Below are 21,491 nucleotides of genomic sequence, written 5' to 3' on the forward strand. Positions count from 1 at the left end.
TCTCCTTAAAACCATTCCTACCCATCACCTCCTCATCACCTCTGTTCCCTTCACCTACATGCCCATTAAAGTCTGCCCCAATCACCAATCGTTCTTTCCTAGGTACACCATCTACCACTTCATCTAATTCACTCCAGAATCTTTCCTTCTCCTCCATCTCACAGCCAACTTGTGGAGCATAGGCACTGATGACATTTATCATCATCCCTTCAACCTCCACCTTCACGATCATCACCCTATCAGAAACTCTCTTCACCTCCACTACACTCTTACTGTACTCTTCCTTCAGAATCACCCCTACACCATTTCTCTTCCCATCCACACCATGATAAAACAGTTTAAATCCACCTCCAATGTTCCTGGCCTTACTCCCTTTCCACTTGGTCTCCTGAACACACAGCATATCTACTTTTCTCCTCTCCAACATATCAGCTTCCTCTCTCCCTTTACCCGTCATAGTACCAACATTTAAAGTACCAACCCGAACCTCTACTCTCCTGCACTGCTCCTTTTCCTGCCGTCTCTGTAGACGTCTTCCTCCTCTCCTTCTCCTCTTTCGACCAACAGTAGCCCAATTTCCACCGGTACCCTGTCGGCTAACGATACCTGTGGCGGTCGTTGTAAACCCGGGCCTCGACCGATCCGGTATGAAATTCTCATTTGTGATCCGCATATTTGATTTGACACATGTTTTACGCTGGATGCCCTTCCTAACGCAACCCTCCCCATTTACCCGGGCTTGGGACCGGCACTAAAAGTACCCTGGCTTGTGCCCCCCTAATGGCTGGGTTATTTAGAAACACTGAAGTCAATTTACCCTTATCTTATTGATTTGTTTAAACACAGGCATGTTTCAAAGGAAGACGTTTATATTGACATAAGTGATGCAGCACATTTTAAAAGTAATCCTTTATTTTACACAGAAAAAGATGCCTTACAAATTCAGTTATTTTATTATGATTTTGAGACGGCTAATTATTTGGGTTCCAAAAAAGCTATACACAAATTGGGTGCTATATATTGTACATTAAGGAATTTCCCCCTATTTTGAACTCCTCAGTGAATAATATTCATTTATTGACCCTCTTTCATGCACAGGATATTAGACAGTATGGTTTTAATTCTATAATCGAGCCTCTAGTACATGATCTAAAAGTGCTTGAGATTGAGGGGGTTAAGAATCCAGTATCTGGAAGTTGTGTTAAGGGTACAACTGTACAAGTCACAGGGGACTACCATGGCTTACACAGCTTATTAGGGTTTGTGGAGTCATTTAGGGCTCAATATTGCTGTGGTTTCTGTGTTCTTGAGAAAAATCGTTTTCAGTTTGTGTTTTCTGAAGATAACCCTGAGGTTGCACTAAGAACATCTGAGCTGCATGCTCTGCACTGTAAAAGGTTACTAGATGACTCTACACTGCCTTATTTTTATGGCATCAAACGGGTGTGTTTGTTAAATACACTCAGGTATTTTAACACGGCAGACAGTTCTGCTGTGGATATAATGCACCACATTTTGAAAGGTGTCGCTCAGCTGGAGGTAAAACTTGTTCTGCAGTACATTCAGCATCATGTTTTGAGTGCTAATGATCTTGCTGGTAGAATACATGCTTTTGATTATGGTTACAATCAGCAGAAGAACCGTCCTCCAATGGTCAAATTGTTAGGTGGAAGCAATGATTTGGGTTTAACTGCCACCCAGTCATGGTGCTTGATGTGCAACATGCCTCTGTTATTTAGTGATTTAGTGCAGAGATGATAAACACTGGTATCTTTTGCTTTTACTTCTGCAGATTGTTAACATTGTATTTTCACCAGCTCTAACTGAAGGCATGACAATTTATCTTAAACATTTAATCATTAAACATCACCAGCTATTCAAAAAATGATTTCCAGAAAAAAATGTTGCCAAAGCATCACATAATGATACATTACCCACAGTGTAGAAGAACCATTGGAGCAATTCTGCACATGTGGTGGGTGTTACGAAGCTAAACACAAATTCTTTCAAACACAATTAAAAAGCTTTATAAACATCATAACGCTAGCCAAAAAGCACCAGAGTTGTATAGCAATGCACTGGGGGTCTTTTAGCCAGTACAGATTGACTCTTGGTGCAGGGAAGATGGTGGAACTCAGTGAACTTAAAGGTGGCATTGACATGGCTTCCAAACTAGGAGTGGAAATATCAGAAGTTGTCTATTCTGTAAAGTGGATAAAACATCATGGTACAGAGCATCACCCCGACTTTATTATCTGTACACAAGTAGCATGTGAGATGCCAGTGTTTTGTAAGATCAGGATTATTGCTGGGAAAAATTTACTGTTATGTGGAACACTGATGGAAACACTCTGTTTTGATGATCTGTTTTAAAGGTAGTGAATGTTAACAAGCTGTTATTTCAAACCACTTGATGTTCAAATGAAATATGGTACAACAGATTCTGTACTGCATATAGTGCCCTATTGGCATTTTATGCTGATGTGCTGTTTTTTTGTGCATGTTTTTAAGCCTGACATTGTTTTAATAATTGTTTTCTGTTCTGTTCTATTCCATGTATTCAATGTAAAAAAAAAAAAAAACTCTGAGTTGATTTTGCATTGTAGCAGAGAAAATGAGTCGAACCACAGAGTGAAATATTGACACTTACTGGAGTTATTTGATCCCCAAATGGGTTTTAAAATTGTACTCACTGAGTGGGATTTTTTTCACTAATAAAAATGTAAATAAACTTCAAAAGTGAAATATTAACAATAATTGGTGTTAATTTTAACAAATCAGAGTTTATGTCCCTCAGTGTTAAATTGTGGTGACACTATCAAGAGTTAATTTTCTTTAGTGTTAAATAGTAGTAACTCTATTCAGTGTTGAGCAGTGTTACATTTTTACTCCACACAGAGTTCATTTTACTCTGAACATTCAACACTGTCAAGAGTCATTTTATCACCAATTCTGAGTAAATACAATCGGGTCCAGTGTTACATTTAACTCTTAGTGTGTGTGTGTCCTTTTCTCCTTACCTGAACACTTTCCCTTTTTATTTTGTAGATAGATGGATGGATAGAAAACAGATAAATATATTAGATAGATTTTTATAGACATTTGAGATTAAATAAAAATCATCTGGTGGTGATATGAGACATTGCAGTAGCATTCATTTGCAGCAGCACATTTTATTTAATTACAATTAATTATATATTTATGAATAAAAATAAGTATATTCTTTTATTAATTTAATGTATTTAAACGTTAAAATACACTTACATATGTCCAAAAGTAACTGTGGTGTTTGAATCTATATAAATCAACTTGTCGCCGGGGAGGGTATGTTTGCTATGTTTCCACACGGACGGTTTTACTGTATTATGAAATGCCTAATCTGGAAAATGATGTAAATAAACAAACAACAACAGTAACAGATAATTTAATAAATATTTATTTGTGTTTGTTTTATTTATTTATTTTTGATTGTTTTTTTAATGAAAGTAATTAAAAGTGTGTGATTGTTTGGTTTATCCTTTCATTTTCATATATTTATATATTCTTAATAAATATGAATGACTTCTCAGTAAATGATAAATAATGTATATGATATATAGATGCCTGTAGTTTATAGTTACTGTATATGTTGAATTAGTTTTTCTCTGATATATAAATAGTTACTGATACATTGATTGATGATTACATTTAATAAATACATTTGAGTAATCAGAAACTATTCTTTATTTTGGACAATTTTATATATTTATTAATTATTCAATTATTTTATTAGATTATTAAAGTCTTTTTTATTATTAAAATATACTTTAAGTAATTACACTTGTACTTTTATATTAAAATTAATATATATATTTAGTATATTATTTATTTATGTTTATTATTTGACATATAAAAATAGCCTAAACATTTTATATATTGTTAAATATTTTTTAGATGAATGTAACTTCAATGCAACATATGTGAATGTGAGTGTGTACACACACACACACACACACACACACACACACACACACACACACACACACACACACACACACACACGCACACTTCAGGATAAACCAAATAATCACATACTTTTCATTACTTTCACACAAAAAAAAAAAAACAATTAATAGAACAAAAAGACAAAGGAATATTATTTAACACGTTTCATATAATTCAATCTTGTACAGAGATTTAAAAAAGGAACAAAATGTATGTAGTAATTTATCTCGTATATATTATTCTCAATAAGTATAAATAGGATAGCTATTATAAACTTAAAAAATAGAATATAGAATATAGAATATAGAATAGAAACAAGGATTTCTTTCATTGTTTATTTTATTATTTGCTTAATTATTTATGATTATTCATGAACTTGACCAATTTTATTAAACATGAATATAAAAAGGGCGAAATCAAATCTTTTAACGCAACACAAATGTATTCACGACGTTCTTTGTAAAATATTTTGTTAAATTGAATGTAAAACATGATTAAAAATGCACTGAGATTTGTAAAAAAAAATTATTTTTGTTTTTTGTCTTTTTATAAGGGAAACGCGGTTCTGAAGCGTCTTACAAAGTGCGGCTGCTTAACCGTGTATTTTCAACATGCGGCTGCTGAACCGCAGTTACACAACAGACGACGGACTGCAGTCTGATTCCCAACATGTCCAATTCTTGCTCATTCAACTCAACTGAACTTGGAGTGCGATCAACTCGTCAAAGAGTCGGTTCGAAGTGTCGGTTCAAAGTGTCGGTTCAAAGAGTCGGTTCGGTTTTCCGAAAGTGAAAGTGTTTCTCAGCCTCGACTCCATTTTTAAGAGAAAAACACAAAGATGTTGAACAGCAGCCAGAAGCGGTAAGATTCATGTCCAACAACAAGCAGTGCTGAAAAAAAGTGGGTGAGTTTGTGTTAATATATGCGTTTGTGTTTTCTATGTAATGGAGTTTGTGGAAAGACCGCAGGGAAACTGCGACACAGCAGCCGAAATGGAGGACAACAGTTTCAGCCCAAATTCCTCAGTTGGATTTGATGATTTTCTGAGTTTATTGAGGAGGATCTGACATGAGAACACCGGGATTGTTTGGTTGTTCCAAGCTGATCCTGGAGTTGTTGTCAAGGCTCAGGATGATTTCCCGTAAACAGGAGCAGATCATGGCTTTCCAAGCGGAGATGATACAGGAAGTGTGGAGCAGATACATGTTCATGAAGACATGAGCTTCCCTAATTCAGTGCGGAATGCGGGATCCACTGGATCCTTTATCACAGCATAGATTCCTTCAGGATAGATAGCCTTTTCTCCTGTTTCCTTCATCACACATATAAGACAGAGACCCTCACTGACCGATTCGGTCCGGTTCTGCTTTAACTCGTCCGAATTCTTGTTCCGGGAAAAAGTTCCTCTAAACAAATCCAACTAAACACAAAGCTGCAGTTTTTCTGTATCGAAATAAAACTAGGTGTGTATTTAATAAGGTTTATGATCTACAGGGGATACAAAATGAATCTCCAGTTATATAAAATCTCGATAGTTAGAACATGATTAAATAATGAATAGTGAAACTCACACTTGTAAATTTTTGTCTTTTTTTTATTTTGGGGTGAAAATTGTGGAGACGCCACTAATGTCATACAATTAAATTCACAATCACTGAAATAAAGTCTGGTCAGTGAGGAAAAGGCTTTTCTGATTTTAACCTCACCATTTGACTTTTCTTTTGCTTCAGCTCAGAACTTCCCTCATTCCCTGTGAAACAGTGGGAAAAAGAAAAATCTGCATCTTCACTAATAAATAACCATCACTGAGAAAATGGAACAAATTTTAAAAAATACAGATATCACTGTTAGTCTTATTTCTGTATTTTATACCACTTCTTTCAGCTTTTCCCATTAGGGGGAGCCAGAGCAGATCATCTGTCTCCATCCCCCCCTGTCCTCTACATCTGCCTCTTTCACTCCAACTACCTGCATGTCTTCCCTCACCACATCCATAAACCTCCTCCTTGGTCTTCCTCTTTTCCTCCTTCCTGGTGTTTCCATCCTCAGCATTCTCCTACTGATATACCCCATGGCCCTCTTCTGCACATGTCCAAACCATCTCAATCTCACCTCCCTCACCTTGTCTCCAAAATGTCCTACATGCGCTGTCCCTCTAATAAACTCATTTCTAATGCTGTCCTTTGTCGTCACTCCCAATGAACATCTCAACATCTTCAGCTCTGCTACCTCCAGCTCCACCTCCTGTCTTTTACTCAATGCCACTGTCTCTAATCCATACAACATCTCAGGTCTCACCACAGTGCTATAAACTTTCCCTTTCACTCTCACAGATACTCTTCTATCACAAATCACTCCTGCTATCACTCTTCTCCACCCACTCCACCCTGCCTGCACTCTTTTCTTTACTTCTCTAACACACTCTTCATTAATTTGCACTGTTGATCCCTGGTACCTGAACTCCTCCAGCTTCTCCACCTCATCTCCCTGCAACCGCACCCATCTACTGCCCTCAGTCTCATTCACACACGTTGATTCACTTCCACATTCCTCTCCTTAAGGCCATACCTACCCATCACCTCCTCATCAACTCTGTTCCCTTCACCTACATGCCCATTAAAGTCTGCCCCAATCACCAATCTTTCATTCCTAGGTTCACCTTCTACCACTTCATCTCATTCACTCCAGGAAGTTAGATGAAGGAGGAGTACACACTTACTGTACTCTTCCTTCAGAATCACCCCTACACCATTTCTCTTTCCATCCACACCATGATAGAACAGTTTAAACACCTCCAATGTTCCTGGTCTTACTCCCTTTCCACTTGGTCTCCTGAACACACAACATATCTACCTTTCTCCTCTCCATCATATCAGCTCCCTCTGTCCCTTAACCAGTCATAGTGCCAACATTTAAAGTACCAACCCGAACCTCTACTCTCCTACACTGCTCCTTTCCCTGCTGTCTCTGTAGACGTCTTCCTCCTCTCCTTCTCCTCCTCCGGCCAACAGTAGCACAATTTCCACCAGTACCCTGTTGGCTAACGATACCTGTGGTGGTCTTTGGTAATCCGGGCCTCGACCGATCCGGTATGAAATTCTGAGTTGTGATCTGCATATTTGATTTGGCACATGTTTTACGCTGGATGTCCTTCATAACACAAACCTCCACATTTATCTGGGCTTGAGATCGACTGGTGCAACACTAATGACTGGGTTAACATTAAAAACTATTTCATTTCTATTAATCATCAGAATATCTCTAATTCTTTGTAGTGTTATTGCTATTATGACTCGCAGCAACGGACCAAAGCAGCCAATGAGGCGTCTGTGTCTCTGGCTTTCACCTCTAATGGGACTTTAGAGGAAGATTTTCCCCCAGTTTTAACTGCATGTTGTTTTTGTGTTTTCTAGGAATGTGATTGATTCCAGCAGAAGAGATCGGCATCTTCAGGACTCTGCGTGTACACGAGCATTGAAAAATGGAGATCCCTGATCAGGGGACAGATCATGTGACCTCACCCTCAAAAGACTGGTAACCTGCCATGTTCTAGTGTTTTACTAATGAACTATTCATATCTGCATTATGGAGTTTCTATAGAAATAATAACTAATATTTATGGTAAGAATAAAACTTTAGCACTCACTTGAAAAGTGGTTGATGAAATAATGTCCCACAACTGTTTATTTTTTGCCTTTTGATTAGTTTTTGTATTTATACTCCCATGTTTCCATTGTCTCTTTGTGAAGACCTGAAGCATGTGGATATAAGCAGCACTATGTAGATCTGCTACTATTAGCATTTTGTTGTATTTCAAGTTAAATGAAACAAGGTTGTGGATTTTTAAGGAACTATACTGCAGGGGTGTTTGTTCCCTGTTCACAATCTGTGTTCTGTATGCTACTATTCCTAGTGTGTAAGAAGTGATAAAGATTATAATACATTTTAAACAGAAATATTGTGATTATAACTTATTATACAAATTTGTCTACAAATCTTAGAAACAATGAAATTCTGTCTCATGTCCATTTCTATTATTTTAAACAGTAAAGGAAAGAGAAAGAGATCACACTCCCCAGAAACCAGCTGTGTCTCCATGAAGAGTGATCGGTCTATGGGTTATCCTCTCTACTTCAGAAATGAAAACCCCTCACCTGTACACAGGTAACATCCCATAATTCTCATAGTTAACGTCACATGGCTGCACTACACAGTCATTAGCAGCTGTTTAGAACATGTGTACAATATTTTGGGAACTGCCAGGATGTACACATCTCCTGCCTTGAGTCAGTTTAGAGGGCAGATTTTTTCTGTGTTTGTGGTGTTTTAAAGCCTAGCTTAAACTCTTGTCTCTCTTCTTTTAATTGCCATTGCCCGACACTGAAACAGAGTGCACAGCACCCTCCGTCCTTCACTTTTGAACCGGAGCTCATGCATGACTGATGGACTGAGAGACTGATAGAGACTGATAGAGACTGATAGAGAGAGAGAGAGAGAGAGAGAGAGAGAGAGAGAGAGAGAGAGAGAGAGAGCACACATGCAGAGCTGACTGATGGAGAAAGAGAGATACCGGGCAGAGCTGATGGTGTGTATGCAGGTTATGGTGTGGAGGAAAGATGTCCGTTACTGCGAGTGTGTGTGTGTGTGTGTGTGTGTGTGTGTGTGTCCCTGCATGAGTACAAAGAAAGATGTGCGTTACCGTGAGTGTGTGTGTGTGTGTGTGTGTGTGTGTGTGTCCCTGCATGAGTACGAGGAAAGATGTGTGTTACTGCGAGTGTGTGACACCAGTTCAGTGTGGATCTGCTCGGTATTCACCTGCACCTGGTCTCCGCAGTAATGTTTTGATACCTTATGATACAAATTCATCTACAAATTTGTAATCGATGAAATTCTGTCTCATTTCTATCATTTAAATCAGTAAACTACAGAGAGAGAAATCACACTCACCAGTGCCCAGCTGTGTCTCCATGAAGAGTGATGTGTCCATGGATCCTCCTTTGAAATTTAGCACTGGAATCTCCTCACCTGGACACAGGTAACATCCCATAATTCTCCTAGTTAAAGTCACAGTTAATGGCTGCACTACACCGTCATTAGCAGCTGTTTAGATTTATATTCTAGTTACTTGGTCTTTAGTGATTCTACAATACTTTCAGTAAATCCTTTAGATGAAAAAGTGTAAATATTTATTACAGTCACAATCAATTACACGTAATGTCTTAAATCCTAAAATAAAAATACTAATATAAACAACAAAAAAGCTACAGGAAACATCTAAACACTACTACTTAAAGGTGTAAGCAGTGATCAGGAACCCTGACTTAGTGATCAGAATCTTCTGTAGATCTTCAGATTATAGCAACAATGAAATTCAGTCTTAAAGCTATTTCTATAATTTTCTACAGTGAACTACAGAGAGAGAAAACAGAATTGATTCAGAATGAAAATCAGCATTTTCCTCAACCCAAACTCCCACTTCCCAAAACCATGTGAGTAGGTGGAAATCTTCATCAGAAGATGATGTGAGACGAGAGATCAGAATTTCAGCTTTCATTTCCTGAAAGGTTCGGTGCAGTGTTCTAAGTGATGTAACACATCTAGATGTAAAGATCAGGAACTGAAAGCTGGAATTCTGATCTATTGTTTCATTTTCATCTTTTACTCTCAAATCCAAATGTCTTCAGTGTCGAGCAAAAAACCCAAAGAACTGGACTTCCTGCTCCAATACTGTTGGCGGTTTGTGTAGGAAGAATAAAAAAGTAAGAAAAAGTGTGAAATGAAAACAGGAGCACATTTAATTCTCCAGGTGCACAATGTTGGAGTTGTATTCAGCTCTGTGTTCTCCAAGTGTTCCTGCTCTCCAGAGGTTCGTTACTGTACTTCGTTACTGTACTTAAGTAGATTTTTTTGGTATCAGTACTTTACTCCACTATTTATTTTTCAGACAACTTTTTATTTGGTGAAATATATATATATTTTTTATTTTCGCTGCGTGCCGATTTCAGCCGAACAACCGATTTCCTGTAATTGTGCGTCTTTTTCAATCCACTGGTGTATAAAGTCCTGACTCTCATTTACCACAGATGTAGACTTGTTTACGAGGCTAAGAATCAGCAGGCAGAAGGCAGTAAGAAGTTTGGGGTTAACCTGGATGAGACAAAGGGAGTCAGTGATGTAAACATGACTGAGAACAGAGACTTTCCTGATCACCTGATCATCATCATCATCAGTGTTGTGCAGTTACGCGTTACTAGTACTGTACGAAGTAACGAAATATTTTTTTTAAATAAAGTAACTCAGTTACCGTTAGCGTATGGTGCGTTACCCGTTACTTTTTTAAATGAATGAATTTGGGCTGAAGTGTAGCCTACAGTCTAACCTGTTTACAGCAGAGACGCATTGTAGGATTGGTGGATGAACCACTGTAAACACGAAGAAGACGCGCTGTGGGCGTGTCTCCGTTTATTCAGGTCTGTGCGGCAGTAATGGCGAGTCGAGGCGAGAGCAAGACGAGTTTCTCAAAGTGGAAATATGCTCATTATTTCACTTTAGTTGAGCATAAAGACAAAAACTTTTAAGTCAAATGTAAGCTGTGTCTTTCTGGTTCGAAACTCGTATCTACTGCGATAGCAGCAACTCCAGACACTCCATGCCTCGACGAAGCTAGAAGCTAAACTGGTGTTCTGTTCTACATTTTTGATAGTTTTCATACTTCAGCTGTGAAATAAACATGTTTAAGAGCTCAACACAACAGCAGAAGCCACTTTAGTTTTTGATTGTGAATATATTATTCAGCTTGTTTTGTTATTTATTTCAGAAATCCTTGTGATATATTCAGTGTGTGCAGGTCTGACTTTAATAAAATAGTGTTTAAAAATGACTTTGTGGGTAAGTCAGTGTTGTGTTTGTGTAGCCATAACGCATAAAAGGGCATTAATGAGAACATTAAAGAACGTTCTTTAAAAAAGTAAATAAAAAGTTACTTTTAACAGTAACGCATTACTTTTTGGTGTAAATAATCAACAAAGTAACTGAGATACTTTTTGAATGATTTAACGAGTAACTGTAACTATTAGATAGATAGATAGATAGATAGATAGATAGATAGATAGATAGATAGATAGATAGATAGATAGATAGATAGATAGATAGATAGATAGATAGATAGATAGATAGATAGATAGATAGATCTTTATTGTCATTTACCAGAAAATAGTGCAGATAAATATGTATCATATTTACAGCATGTGATATTTATGTAAGCATATGTACAGTGATTAAATATAAAGGCTATAACAGTGCAGAGATGTGTGGACATCATTAAGAGCCTTTGCTATGTTTCCACACGGACAGTTAATGAGTTGATACCGGAGAAACTGCACCGCTTCAAGTCAAGAAGCCTTAATATACAGTCATGTCCATAAATATTGGGACATCGACACAATTAAAAAAAAACATTTTTGGCTCTATACACCACCACAATGGATTTGAAATGAAAAGAACTGTCAGACTGTCGGCTTTAATTTGAGAGCATTTACATCCAAATCAGGTGAACGGTGTAGGAATTACAACAGTTTGCATATGTGCCTCCCACTTTTTAAGGGACCAAAAGTAATGGGCCAATTGTCTTCTCAGCTGTTCCATGGCCAGGTGTGTGTTATTCCCTCATTATACCAATTACAATGAGCAGATAAAAGGGTCCAGAGTTCATTTCAAGCGTGCTATTTGCATTTGGAATATGTTGCCGTCAACTCTGCAAGATGAGATCCAAAGAGCTGTCACTAACAGTGAAGCAAGCCATCATTAGGCTGAAAAAACTAAACAAACCCATCAGAGTGATAGCAAAAACTTTAGGCGTGGCCAAAACAACTGTTTGGAACATTCTTAAAAAGAAGGAACGCACCGGTGAGCTCAGCAACACCAAAAGACCCGGAAGACCACGGAAAACAACTGTGGTGGATGACCGAAGAATTCTTTCCCTGGTGAAGAAAACACCCTTTACAACAGTTGGCCAGATCAAGAACACTCTCCAAGAGGTAGGTGTATGTGTGTCAAAGTCAACAATCAAGAGAAGACTTCACCAGCGTGAATACAGAGGGTTCACCACAAGATGTAAACCATTGGTGAGCCTCAAAAACAGGAAGGCCAGATTAGAGTTTGCCAAACAACATCTAAAAAAGCCTCTACAGTTCTGGAACAACATCCTATGGACAGATGAGACCAAGATCAACTTGTACCAGAGTGATGGGAAGAGAAGAGTATGGAGAAGGAAAGGAACTGCTCATGATCCAAGCATACCACCTCATCAGTGAAGCATGGTGGTGGTAGTGTCATGGTGTGGGCATGTATGGCTGCCAATGGAACTGGTTCTCTTGTATTTATTGATGATGTGACTGCTGACAAAAGCAGCAAAATGAATTCAGAAGTGTTTCGGGCAATATTATCTGCTCATATTCAGCCAAATGCTTCAGAACTCATTGGACAGCGCTTCACAGTGCAGATGGACAATGACCCAAAGCATACTGCAAAAGCAACCAAAGAGTTTTTTAAGGGAAAAAAGTGGAATGTTATGCAATGGCCAAGTCAATCACCTGACCTGAATCCGATTGAGCATGCATTTCATTTTCTGAAAACAAAACTGAAGGGAAAATGCCCCAAGAACAAGCAGGAACTGAAGACAGTTGCAGTAGAGGCCTGGCAGAGCATCACCAGGGATGAAACCCAGCGTCTGGTGATGTCTATGCGTTCCAGACTCAGGATTTGCAACCAAGTATTAAAAAAGTGAAAGTTTGATTTATGATTATTATTCTGTCCCATTATTTTTGGTCCCTTAAAAAGTGCGAGGCACATATGCAAACTGTTGTAATTCCTACACCGTTCACCTGATTTGGATGTAAATGCCTTCAAATTAAAGCTGACAGTCAAATCCAAATAGAGCTAAAAATGTTAGAATTGTGTCAATGTCCCAATATTTATGGACCTGACTGTGTATGTGTGTGTGTGTGTGTGTGTGTGTGTGTGTGTGTGTGTGTGTATGTGTATGTATATATATATATATATATATATATATACAGTGAGGAAAATAAGTATTTGAACACCCTGCTATTTTGCAAGTTCTCCTACTTAGAAATCATGGAGGGGTCTGAAATTGTCATCATAGGTGCATGTCCACTGTGAGAGACATAATCTAAAAAATAAAAATCCCACATAAAAATCACAATATATGATTTTTAAACTATTTATTTGTATGATACAGCTGCAAATAAGTATTTGAACACCTGTCTATCAGCTAGAATTCTGACCCTCAAAGACCTGTTAGTCTGCCTTTAAAATGTCCACCTCCACTACATTTATTATCCTAAATTAGATGCACCTGTTTGAGGTTGTTAGCTGCATAAATACACCTGTCCACCCTATACAATCAGTAAGACTCCAACTACTAACATGGCCAAGACCAAAGAGCTGTCCAAAGACACTAGAGACAAAATTGTACACCTCCACAAGGCTGGAAAGGGCTACGGGGAAATTGCCAAGCAGCTTGGTGAAAAAAGGTCCACTGTTGGAGCAATCATTAGAAAATGGAAGAAGCTAAACATGACTGTCAATCTCCCTCGGACTGAGGCTCCATGCAAGATCTCACCTCGTGGGGTCTCAATGATCCTAAGGAAGGTAAGAAATCAGCCCAGAACTACACGGGAGGAGCTGGTCAATGACCTGAAAAGAGCTGGGACCACCGTTTCCAAGGTTACTGTTGGTAATACACTAAGACGTCATGGTTTGAAATCATGCATGGCATGGAAGGTTCCCCTGCTTAAACCAGCACATGTCCAGGCACGTCTGTTTGCCAATGACCATTTGGATGATCCAGAGGAGTCATGGGAGAAGGTCATGTGGTCAGATGAGACTAAAATAGAACTTTTGGGTCATAATTCCACTAAACCTGTTTGGAGGAAGAAGAATGATGAGTACCATCCCAAGAACACCATCCCTACTGTGAAGCATGTGGGTGGTAGCATCATGCTTTGGGGGTGTTTTTCTGCACATGGGACAGGGTGACTGCACTGTATTAGGGAGAGGATGACCGGGGCCATGTATTGCGAGATTTTGGGGAACAACCTCCTTCCCTCAGTTAGAGCATTGAAGATGGGTCGAGGCTGGGTCTTCCAACATGACAATGACCTGAAACACACAGCCAGGATAACCAAGGAGTGGCTCTGTAAGAAGCATATCAAGGTTCTGGCGTGGCCTAGCCTGTCTCCAGACCTAAACCCAATAGAGAATCTTTGGAGGGAGCTCAAACTCTGTGTTTCTCAGTGACAGGCCAGAAACCTGACTGATCTAGAGAAGATCTGTGTGGAGGAGTGGGCCAAAATCCCTCCTGCAGTGTGTGCAAACCTGGTGAAAAACTACAGGAAACGTTTGACCTCTGTAATTGCAAACAAAGGCTCCTGTACCAAATATTAACATTGACTTTCTCAGGTGTTCAAATACTTATTTGCAGCTGTATCATACAAATAAATAGTTAAAAAATCATACATTGTGATTTCTGTGATTTCTGTGTCTCTCACAGTGGACATGCACCTACGATGACAATTTCAGACCCCTCCATGATTTCCAGAACTTGCAAAATAGCAGGGTATTCAAATACTTATTTTCCTCACTGTATATATATATATATATATATATATATATATATATATATATATATATATATATATATATATATATATAAAATATATCATAGAGATTTTACATATTTGAATGATGTATTGTTTTTATCTGTACGATCAATAAAGACAGTAATTTAAGTTTGTTTCGCCATTATGAGGGAAAAACCCACAAAACGCCACCCAGAGGGTTAATTGTGTAAAACATGGCAGATTTGGTGTTTGATTTGAGACTTGGCGCAGAAATGAAACCAAAGTTTACTGATTACAAAATATTTTTACCTGGAGTTCATTTATTTATTCTATATCTAAGTAAAGAAGGGACGTCGTGGATAAATGTATTTTTTGCCGAAGGTTTTAATTTCGCCTCTTTTATATTTAGTTATTTATTTATACTTTTTATAAAAATGGTAAAAACAGAAATAAGCGCTGAATTGATAGCGCGTTAATAACATTTAGTGCCGTTTAAAATACTTTTAATTTTGACAGCCAAATATATATATATATAAATACAAAACGAATTAAAAATATTGTTACCTAATTAATGTGTTCAGGCTGAAGATCCACATACAGAACACAAGCAGAGAAAAGATGATGATGATCAGTGTTAACAATAAAGTTCTATCTATCTATCTATCTATCTATCTATCTATCTATCTATCTATCTATCTATCCATCTATCCATCCATCCATCCATCCATCCATCCATCCATCCATCCATCCATCCATCCATCCATCCATCCATCCATCCATCCATCCATCCATCCATCCATCTAATATGACGTGAGGTCCAGTTAACAGGTAGAAGTAATAACTACTTTTTACTTAGGTACATGTCAGAGCCAAGACTTTTCACTTAAGTAAAAAAGTATAATTAGTACTTCAACTTTTACCCGACTATTTTAAAACATGAGTATCTGCACTTCTACTTAAGTAAAGGATGTGTGTACTTTTGCCACTTCTGCTGCTCTCACTACAAATATTGTAGTACAATTTGTGTTCAGGTTTCACTGACAGACTCCAGTATTAAAGTGAGGAACGTTGAGATCTTTAACACTTGTTGTTTTTGTTCCCAGTGTTCTAAAGAAGGCAGGAGACAGAGGAGAGAAGAACATCATCACAGCTACAGGGTACGATCAAAACCAACACCATGACTGTGACACTGACACACTGCTATTCTAAAGCTCTCTGCTGTTAGTAACTACAGAGTGATTAGATGATAGAAAACCTCCAGTAGAATAAACTAAATCCACAGTGAGAACATCATAAAGATCTATCTAGCAGGAAAAATGTGAACTTCTACTCTAATCATTGGAGCCCATGTCTCACTATGTCTTCCTTCTTCACCCTGTCACAGACACGACCCAGAATCCACTGCTGCAGATGAATTCCAGAAGAAGTTCAAGTTCAATCTGATGAAGAAGTTTCAGTGTTTGAATGGATTGATGCTAAAGCAGGAAAACCGAACCCTCCTGAATGAGATCTACACAGAGCTCTACATCACAGAGGGAGACAGTGGAGACGTCAATAAAGAACATGAGGTGACACAGATCGAGGCAACATCAAGGAGGAACCCAACTGAGGACACACCAATTAAATGCAGTGACATCTTTAAACCCCTACCTGAACAAGACAAAACCATCAGGAGAGTTCTAACAAAGCTCTTTTCTGAACAAGATGAAGAACCCATCAGGAGAATTCTGACAAAACCCTTGTCTGAACAAGATGAAGAACCCATCAGGAACGTTCTGACTAAGGGAGTAGCTGGAATTGGAAAAACAGTCTCTGTGCAGAAGTTTGTTCTGGACTGGGCTGAAGGGAAAACAAATCAGGACGTCCACCTCATATTCCCACTTCCTTTTAGAGAGCTGAATTTGATGAAGAAGCAGGAACTGAGTCTGATGGAGCTCCTTCATGTGTTTTTTAAAGAGATTAAAGAAATGGACATTTCCAGGTTGGAGAAGGTTTTGTTCATTTTTGATGGTTTGGATGAGTGTCGTTTTCCTCTGGATTTCCAGAAGACAGTGAGAATGTGTGATGTAACTGAATCAGCACCAGTGCATGTGCTGCTGATAAACCTGATCAAAGGGAACCTGCTTCCCTCTGCTCTCATCTGGATCACCTCCAGACCAGCAGCAGCTGATCAAATCCCCTCTGAGTGTGTCCATCGAGTCACAGAGGTACGAGGGTTCAATGACCCTCAGAAGGAGGAGTACTTCAGGAAGAGGATCAGTGATCAGAACCTGGCCAATAGGATCATCACACACCTGAAGTCATTAAGAAGCCTCTACATCATGTGCCACATCCCAGTGTTCTGCTGGATTTCAGCTGCTGTTCTAGAGAGAATGTTGGGTGAAGCAGAGAGTGGAGAGATCCCCAAGACTCTGACTCAAATGTACACACACTTTCTCATCATTCAGACCAACATCATAAGAGAGAAGTACCTACAGAAGCAGGAGAGCGATGAAGAAATGCTTCTCAAACTGGGGAAACTGGCTTTCCAGCAGCTGCAGAAACAAAACCTGATCTTCTATGAGGAAGACCTGAGAGAGTGTGGCATTGATGTGAGAGAAGCAGCAGTGTATTCAGGTGTGTGTACGCAGATCTTCAGAGAGGAGTTTGGGCTTCACCAGAGTAAAGTGTACTGCTTTGTTCATCTGAGCATTCAGGAACATCTCGCAGCTCTGTATGTGCACCTGACCTTCATAAAGGAGCAGAGAAATGTTCTTAAACAGAATCAGGTCTGGAGGACACTTTCAGATGTTCACAGGAGTGCTGTAGATCAGGCTTTAGACAGTCAGACTGGACATCTGGATCTTTTCCTCCGCTTTCTTCTGGGTCTCTCACTCAAGTCCAATCAGAAACTTCTACATTCCTTAGTAACACAGACAGGACGTAGCTCCCAGATCAAAGAGGAAACGGTTCAGTACATCAAGAAGAAGATCAGTGAAGAGCTTCCTGCAGAGAAATCCATCAATCTGCTTCACTGTCTGAATGAACTGGGTGATGATTCTCTAGTGGAGGAAATCCAGCACTATCTGAAATCTGGAGCACAAAGTGGACTTTCTCCTTCACAGTGGTCTGCTCTGGTGTTTGTGTTACTGACATCAGCACAGGATCTGGAGGAATTTGACCTGAATAAATACATCACTCCAGATAAGATCAGAGATGAGATTCTTGTGAGAGTGATGCCTGTGATTGCAGCATCCAGAAAAGCAATGTAAGTGAAGCTGAATGAAATTGTTCTACTGTTACAGTGTTGAGAACAAATCAAAGGTCTGAGCTGTTCAGATGAATCGAACTCTGCAGGACTCTTTAGACTTTTTCCTTTCTCCTCTTAGAAACCTTTTAGATCAGACCCTCTTACTTTCCCATTTGGATTCCCGGATCTCATCCTCCATGTTTATACAAAGTGTGTGTGATGATGTTTCTCAGCTGAAACTCTCGCAAAGCCAAATCTGAACATCTCAGACTGTCAATTCTTATTATTCCACCATTTAATCATTGTGTTCAACTGATGTGTGTGATGTTGAAAGTGAGACGCTGCAGTGAAGCTTTGAGAACTTGTTTGATCTTCTGCATTTCTGTTCATTATCTTTTATTTCCTTCAGTATCAGATGCAGTAAAATTACAAAGAGAAGCTCTGTAGAAGCTCTGAGCTCAGTGCTCAACTCAGAAACCTCCAGTCTGAGAGAACTGCATCTGACTGTCAATACACTGGATCTGACCTGGAATAAACTAGAAGACTCAGGAGTGAAGTGTCTCTCTGCTCTACTGGAGAATCCTGAGTGTAAAGTGAAGACACTGTGGTAAGATCATCTCTCTGAGAGACACAAGAACTCACTAAAAGCTGCAGTGAATTGTTGTATACAGTGTTGTTTTTCAGGTGAAATTTGCTGTAGCAGTACAACATCCAGAACAAATCTATCAGTAATGAAACTTCTCACTTCCACTAATCATTAATGCACTGAGAATTAGATCCATGTGTGAATAAAACTCCAGTTAAACAGAGAGAAAGAACCTGATTCATGACTTTGAACAGAAAGCAGCAATACCTTTACACCTCTTGTACACATAATGACAGGAATCTCAATCACAGCAATAATCATTGGTCAGGTTTAATATGATCTTGTGATTGGACAAGAGAAGGGAGACGGTCCACCATAACACACACATCATCTTCAAATCACCATCATTGCTTTTTCAACCTGTTTCTAGTCCAAATATTTTTTATTGATGCACTTCAAACAGAAAGACACTATGGCGAGAGAGACAATGGAACAGTGGTTAATCTAGTCCAACAATTAAAAAATTGGTCTCTCACCTTCTAAGTTATACATACAATCACAATCGTGAATGTGAGCATCATGAACAGGGGAAAGAAAGAAAAAATTAAGCAAAATAAAAAAATAAATAAAAAAATTAATTAAAATTGAGGTCCGATTCCCAGTCACTTTTTATTTTAGAAAGCGATGAAGAGCCCGATTGAACAACAATTGAAAAAATTGTTTTATAAATATTAGAGACATTACCCTTACAAAGTTTTGTTTCTAAAACTCGATCAATCTCTTGTTTAGGAGGTGGGTGCGGGAAATGAGAGGATGTGTTCTTTACAAAATCACGAATTTGGAGATATCGGAAAAAATGAGTTTTAGGGAGGTTGAATTTTTCTGACAGGTAGGAAAATACGACAAATGTGTTCTCCTGAAAAAGATCATTAATGTTTACAATGCCCCTTCTAAACCACAGCGCAAAGGATCCATCCGAAAGAGAGGGTAGAAAGGAGGGGTTTTTGTATATAGGAGACAGACCTGATGCTGCCTGGAAACCGAAATGTTTTCTAAATTGTTTCCAGATTTTAAGGCTTTGTAGAACTAAAGGATTAGAGGAGTAATTGGATGTCTTCAACGCTAATGAAGAGCATAATAAAGCATGCAGAGGCACATGAGTACAGGAACTACATTCCATCCCAACCCATGCTGGAACCCATTGGCACAGGCCATAATGTGACTGGCTCCAGTAGAGAATACTATGGATATTTGCTGGCCAGTAATATATTAAAAAATGAGGGAGCGCAAACCCACCTAGTTTTTTGGGCTGTTGAAGAAACGATTTTCAGATCCTTATTGGGCCTCCGTTCCAAACATAATTAGATACTGCTTGAGCTAAGGTCTTGAAAAATGTTTTTGGTAGAAAAAGTGGAATACTTTGAAACAGGAAAAGAAACTTGGGAAGAATATTCATTTTTATACTATTGATTCTACCTGCCCGAGAGAGCGGAAGAGTCGTCCATTTGGCAAGATCTTGCTTGGTTTTCTCCAACAATGCAATAAAATTATGCTTAAATAGGTCACCATACATCCGTGTTATTGTTACTCCCAAGTATATGAAGTTGTCCGAGGCCAATTTAAATGGTAATGTTGATATTGGAATAGATCTTGCAGAAAAATTAATTGGGAAAAGCTCACTCTTGTGTAAGTTTAATTTATAGCCAGAGATACCACTAAACTGATTCAAAATATCTAAGACGTAGGGAAGAGACGATTTTGGATTTCAAACATACACCACTACGTCATCCGCATAAAGAGAAATCTTTTGTTCATTTCCTGCTCTAATAATACCAGTGATATTGTGGTTATTACGAAGAGAGATCGCGAGAGGTTCTATAGCTAGAGCAAACAGAAGAGGGGATAGTGGGCAACCCTGTCTGGTGCCACGGTAAAGAGTAAAATAACTTGAGCTAACACCGTTCGTTCTCACGGATGCCAAGGGAGAGGAATATAAGAGTTTTACCCAGGACACAAATCTATCACCAAATCCAAATTTTTCTAATGTAAAAAATAAATAGTCCCACTCAACTCGATCGAATGCCTTCTCTGCATCGAGAGAAACCAAGGCCTCTGGCATAGAAGAGTCAGATGAAATGTAAATTATATTCATCAACCATCTGACATTAAAAAAACCCTGCCTATTTTTAATAAAGCCGGTCTGGTCTGGGTGAATGATGTCTTGGATAACAGTTTCTAATCTAAGAGAGAGAACTTTTGCCAAAATTTTCACATCTACATTGAGGAGTGAGATTGGGCGGTACGATCCACACTCCAATGGATTCTAATCGGGCTTTAATAGGAGAGAAATTGACGCCTGACGTAAAGAGTGGGGTAGGTAGCCGTCATTCAGAGACTCTTCAAAGACCGACAGGAGCAGTGGGGAAAGCTGAGGGGAAAGCTTTTTAAAAAACTCTGTCGGAAATCTGTCTGGGCCCGGAGATTTTCCACTCTGCATTTGTGATATAGATTGCATCATTTCTGTTAAGCTAATAGGTTCGTCCAATTTGGCTTTTGATTCGCTATCAATTTGGGGGATGTCAAGATTATCAAAGAAACTACTGATAGCGTTAGGATCCTTAAAAGATTCTGACTGATATAATGAGGAATAAAAAGATTTGAATTCGTTATTAATTTCTTGAGGATCTGTTAGAATACTACCTTCTTGGGCTTGGATTTGGGTAATAATTTTTTTTGCAGTTTTAAGTCTAAGTTGTAATGTCAGTGCTTTACCTGGTTTATCGCCAAACTCGTAGAAATGATGTCGCGATTTAAGCAAAAGCTGTTCAGCTTGAGCGGTGGAAAGAAGGTTAAATTCAGATTGCAAAAAGACCCTTTCATTATATAACGAAGGAGTTGGGTGGCTCGCATAATCCTGATCTAACATGCCAATTTGCTCAGAGAGTTTGAGAAGCCTCTTATTACGAAGTTTCTTAATATGAGAAGAGTGAGAGATAATTTCTCCACGTAAATAAGCTTTACGTGTTTCCCAAAGTAAAGATGTAGAGATTCC

At 38.6% G+C, this 21,491-nt stretch overlaps 1 protein-coding gene across 25 annotated transcripts in view; it reads left to right on the forward strand.

Annotated features, from left to right (window-relative positions):
* Positions 1–21,491, forward strand: part of LOC310738044 (uncharacterized protein) — a 387,632-nt gene that overhangs the window by 171,004 nt on the left and 195,137 nt on the right. For 21 of the 25 annotated variants that reach the window (XM_083562878.1, XM_083562879.1, XM_083562882.1 and 18 more), the window contains 5 exons: positions 8,903–9,019; positions 9,390–9,473; positions 15,728–15,781; positions 16,009–17,871; positions 18,263–18,460. In XM_083562878.1, coding sequence (XP_083419004.1) covers positions 8,903–9,019; positions 9,390–9,473; positions 15,728–15,781; positions 16,009–17,871; positions 18,263–18,460 — 2,316 coding nt within the window. The remainder of the gene's footprint in view (positions 1–8,902; positions 9,020–9,389; positions 9,474–15,727; positions 15,782–16,008; positions 17,872–18,262; positions 18,461–21,491) is intronic. The other 4 variants (XM_083562883.1, XM_083562884.1, XM_083562886.1 and 1 more) reach the window with 4 other exon arrangements.

This window comes from Silurus aristotelis (assembly GCF_946808225.1).
Source record: "Silurus aristotelis genome assembly, chromosome: 15".
Classification (NCBI taxonomy): Eukaryota; Metazoa; Chordata; class Actinopteri; order Siluriformes; family Siluridae; genus Silurus; species Silurus aristotelis.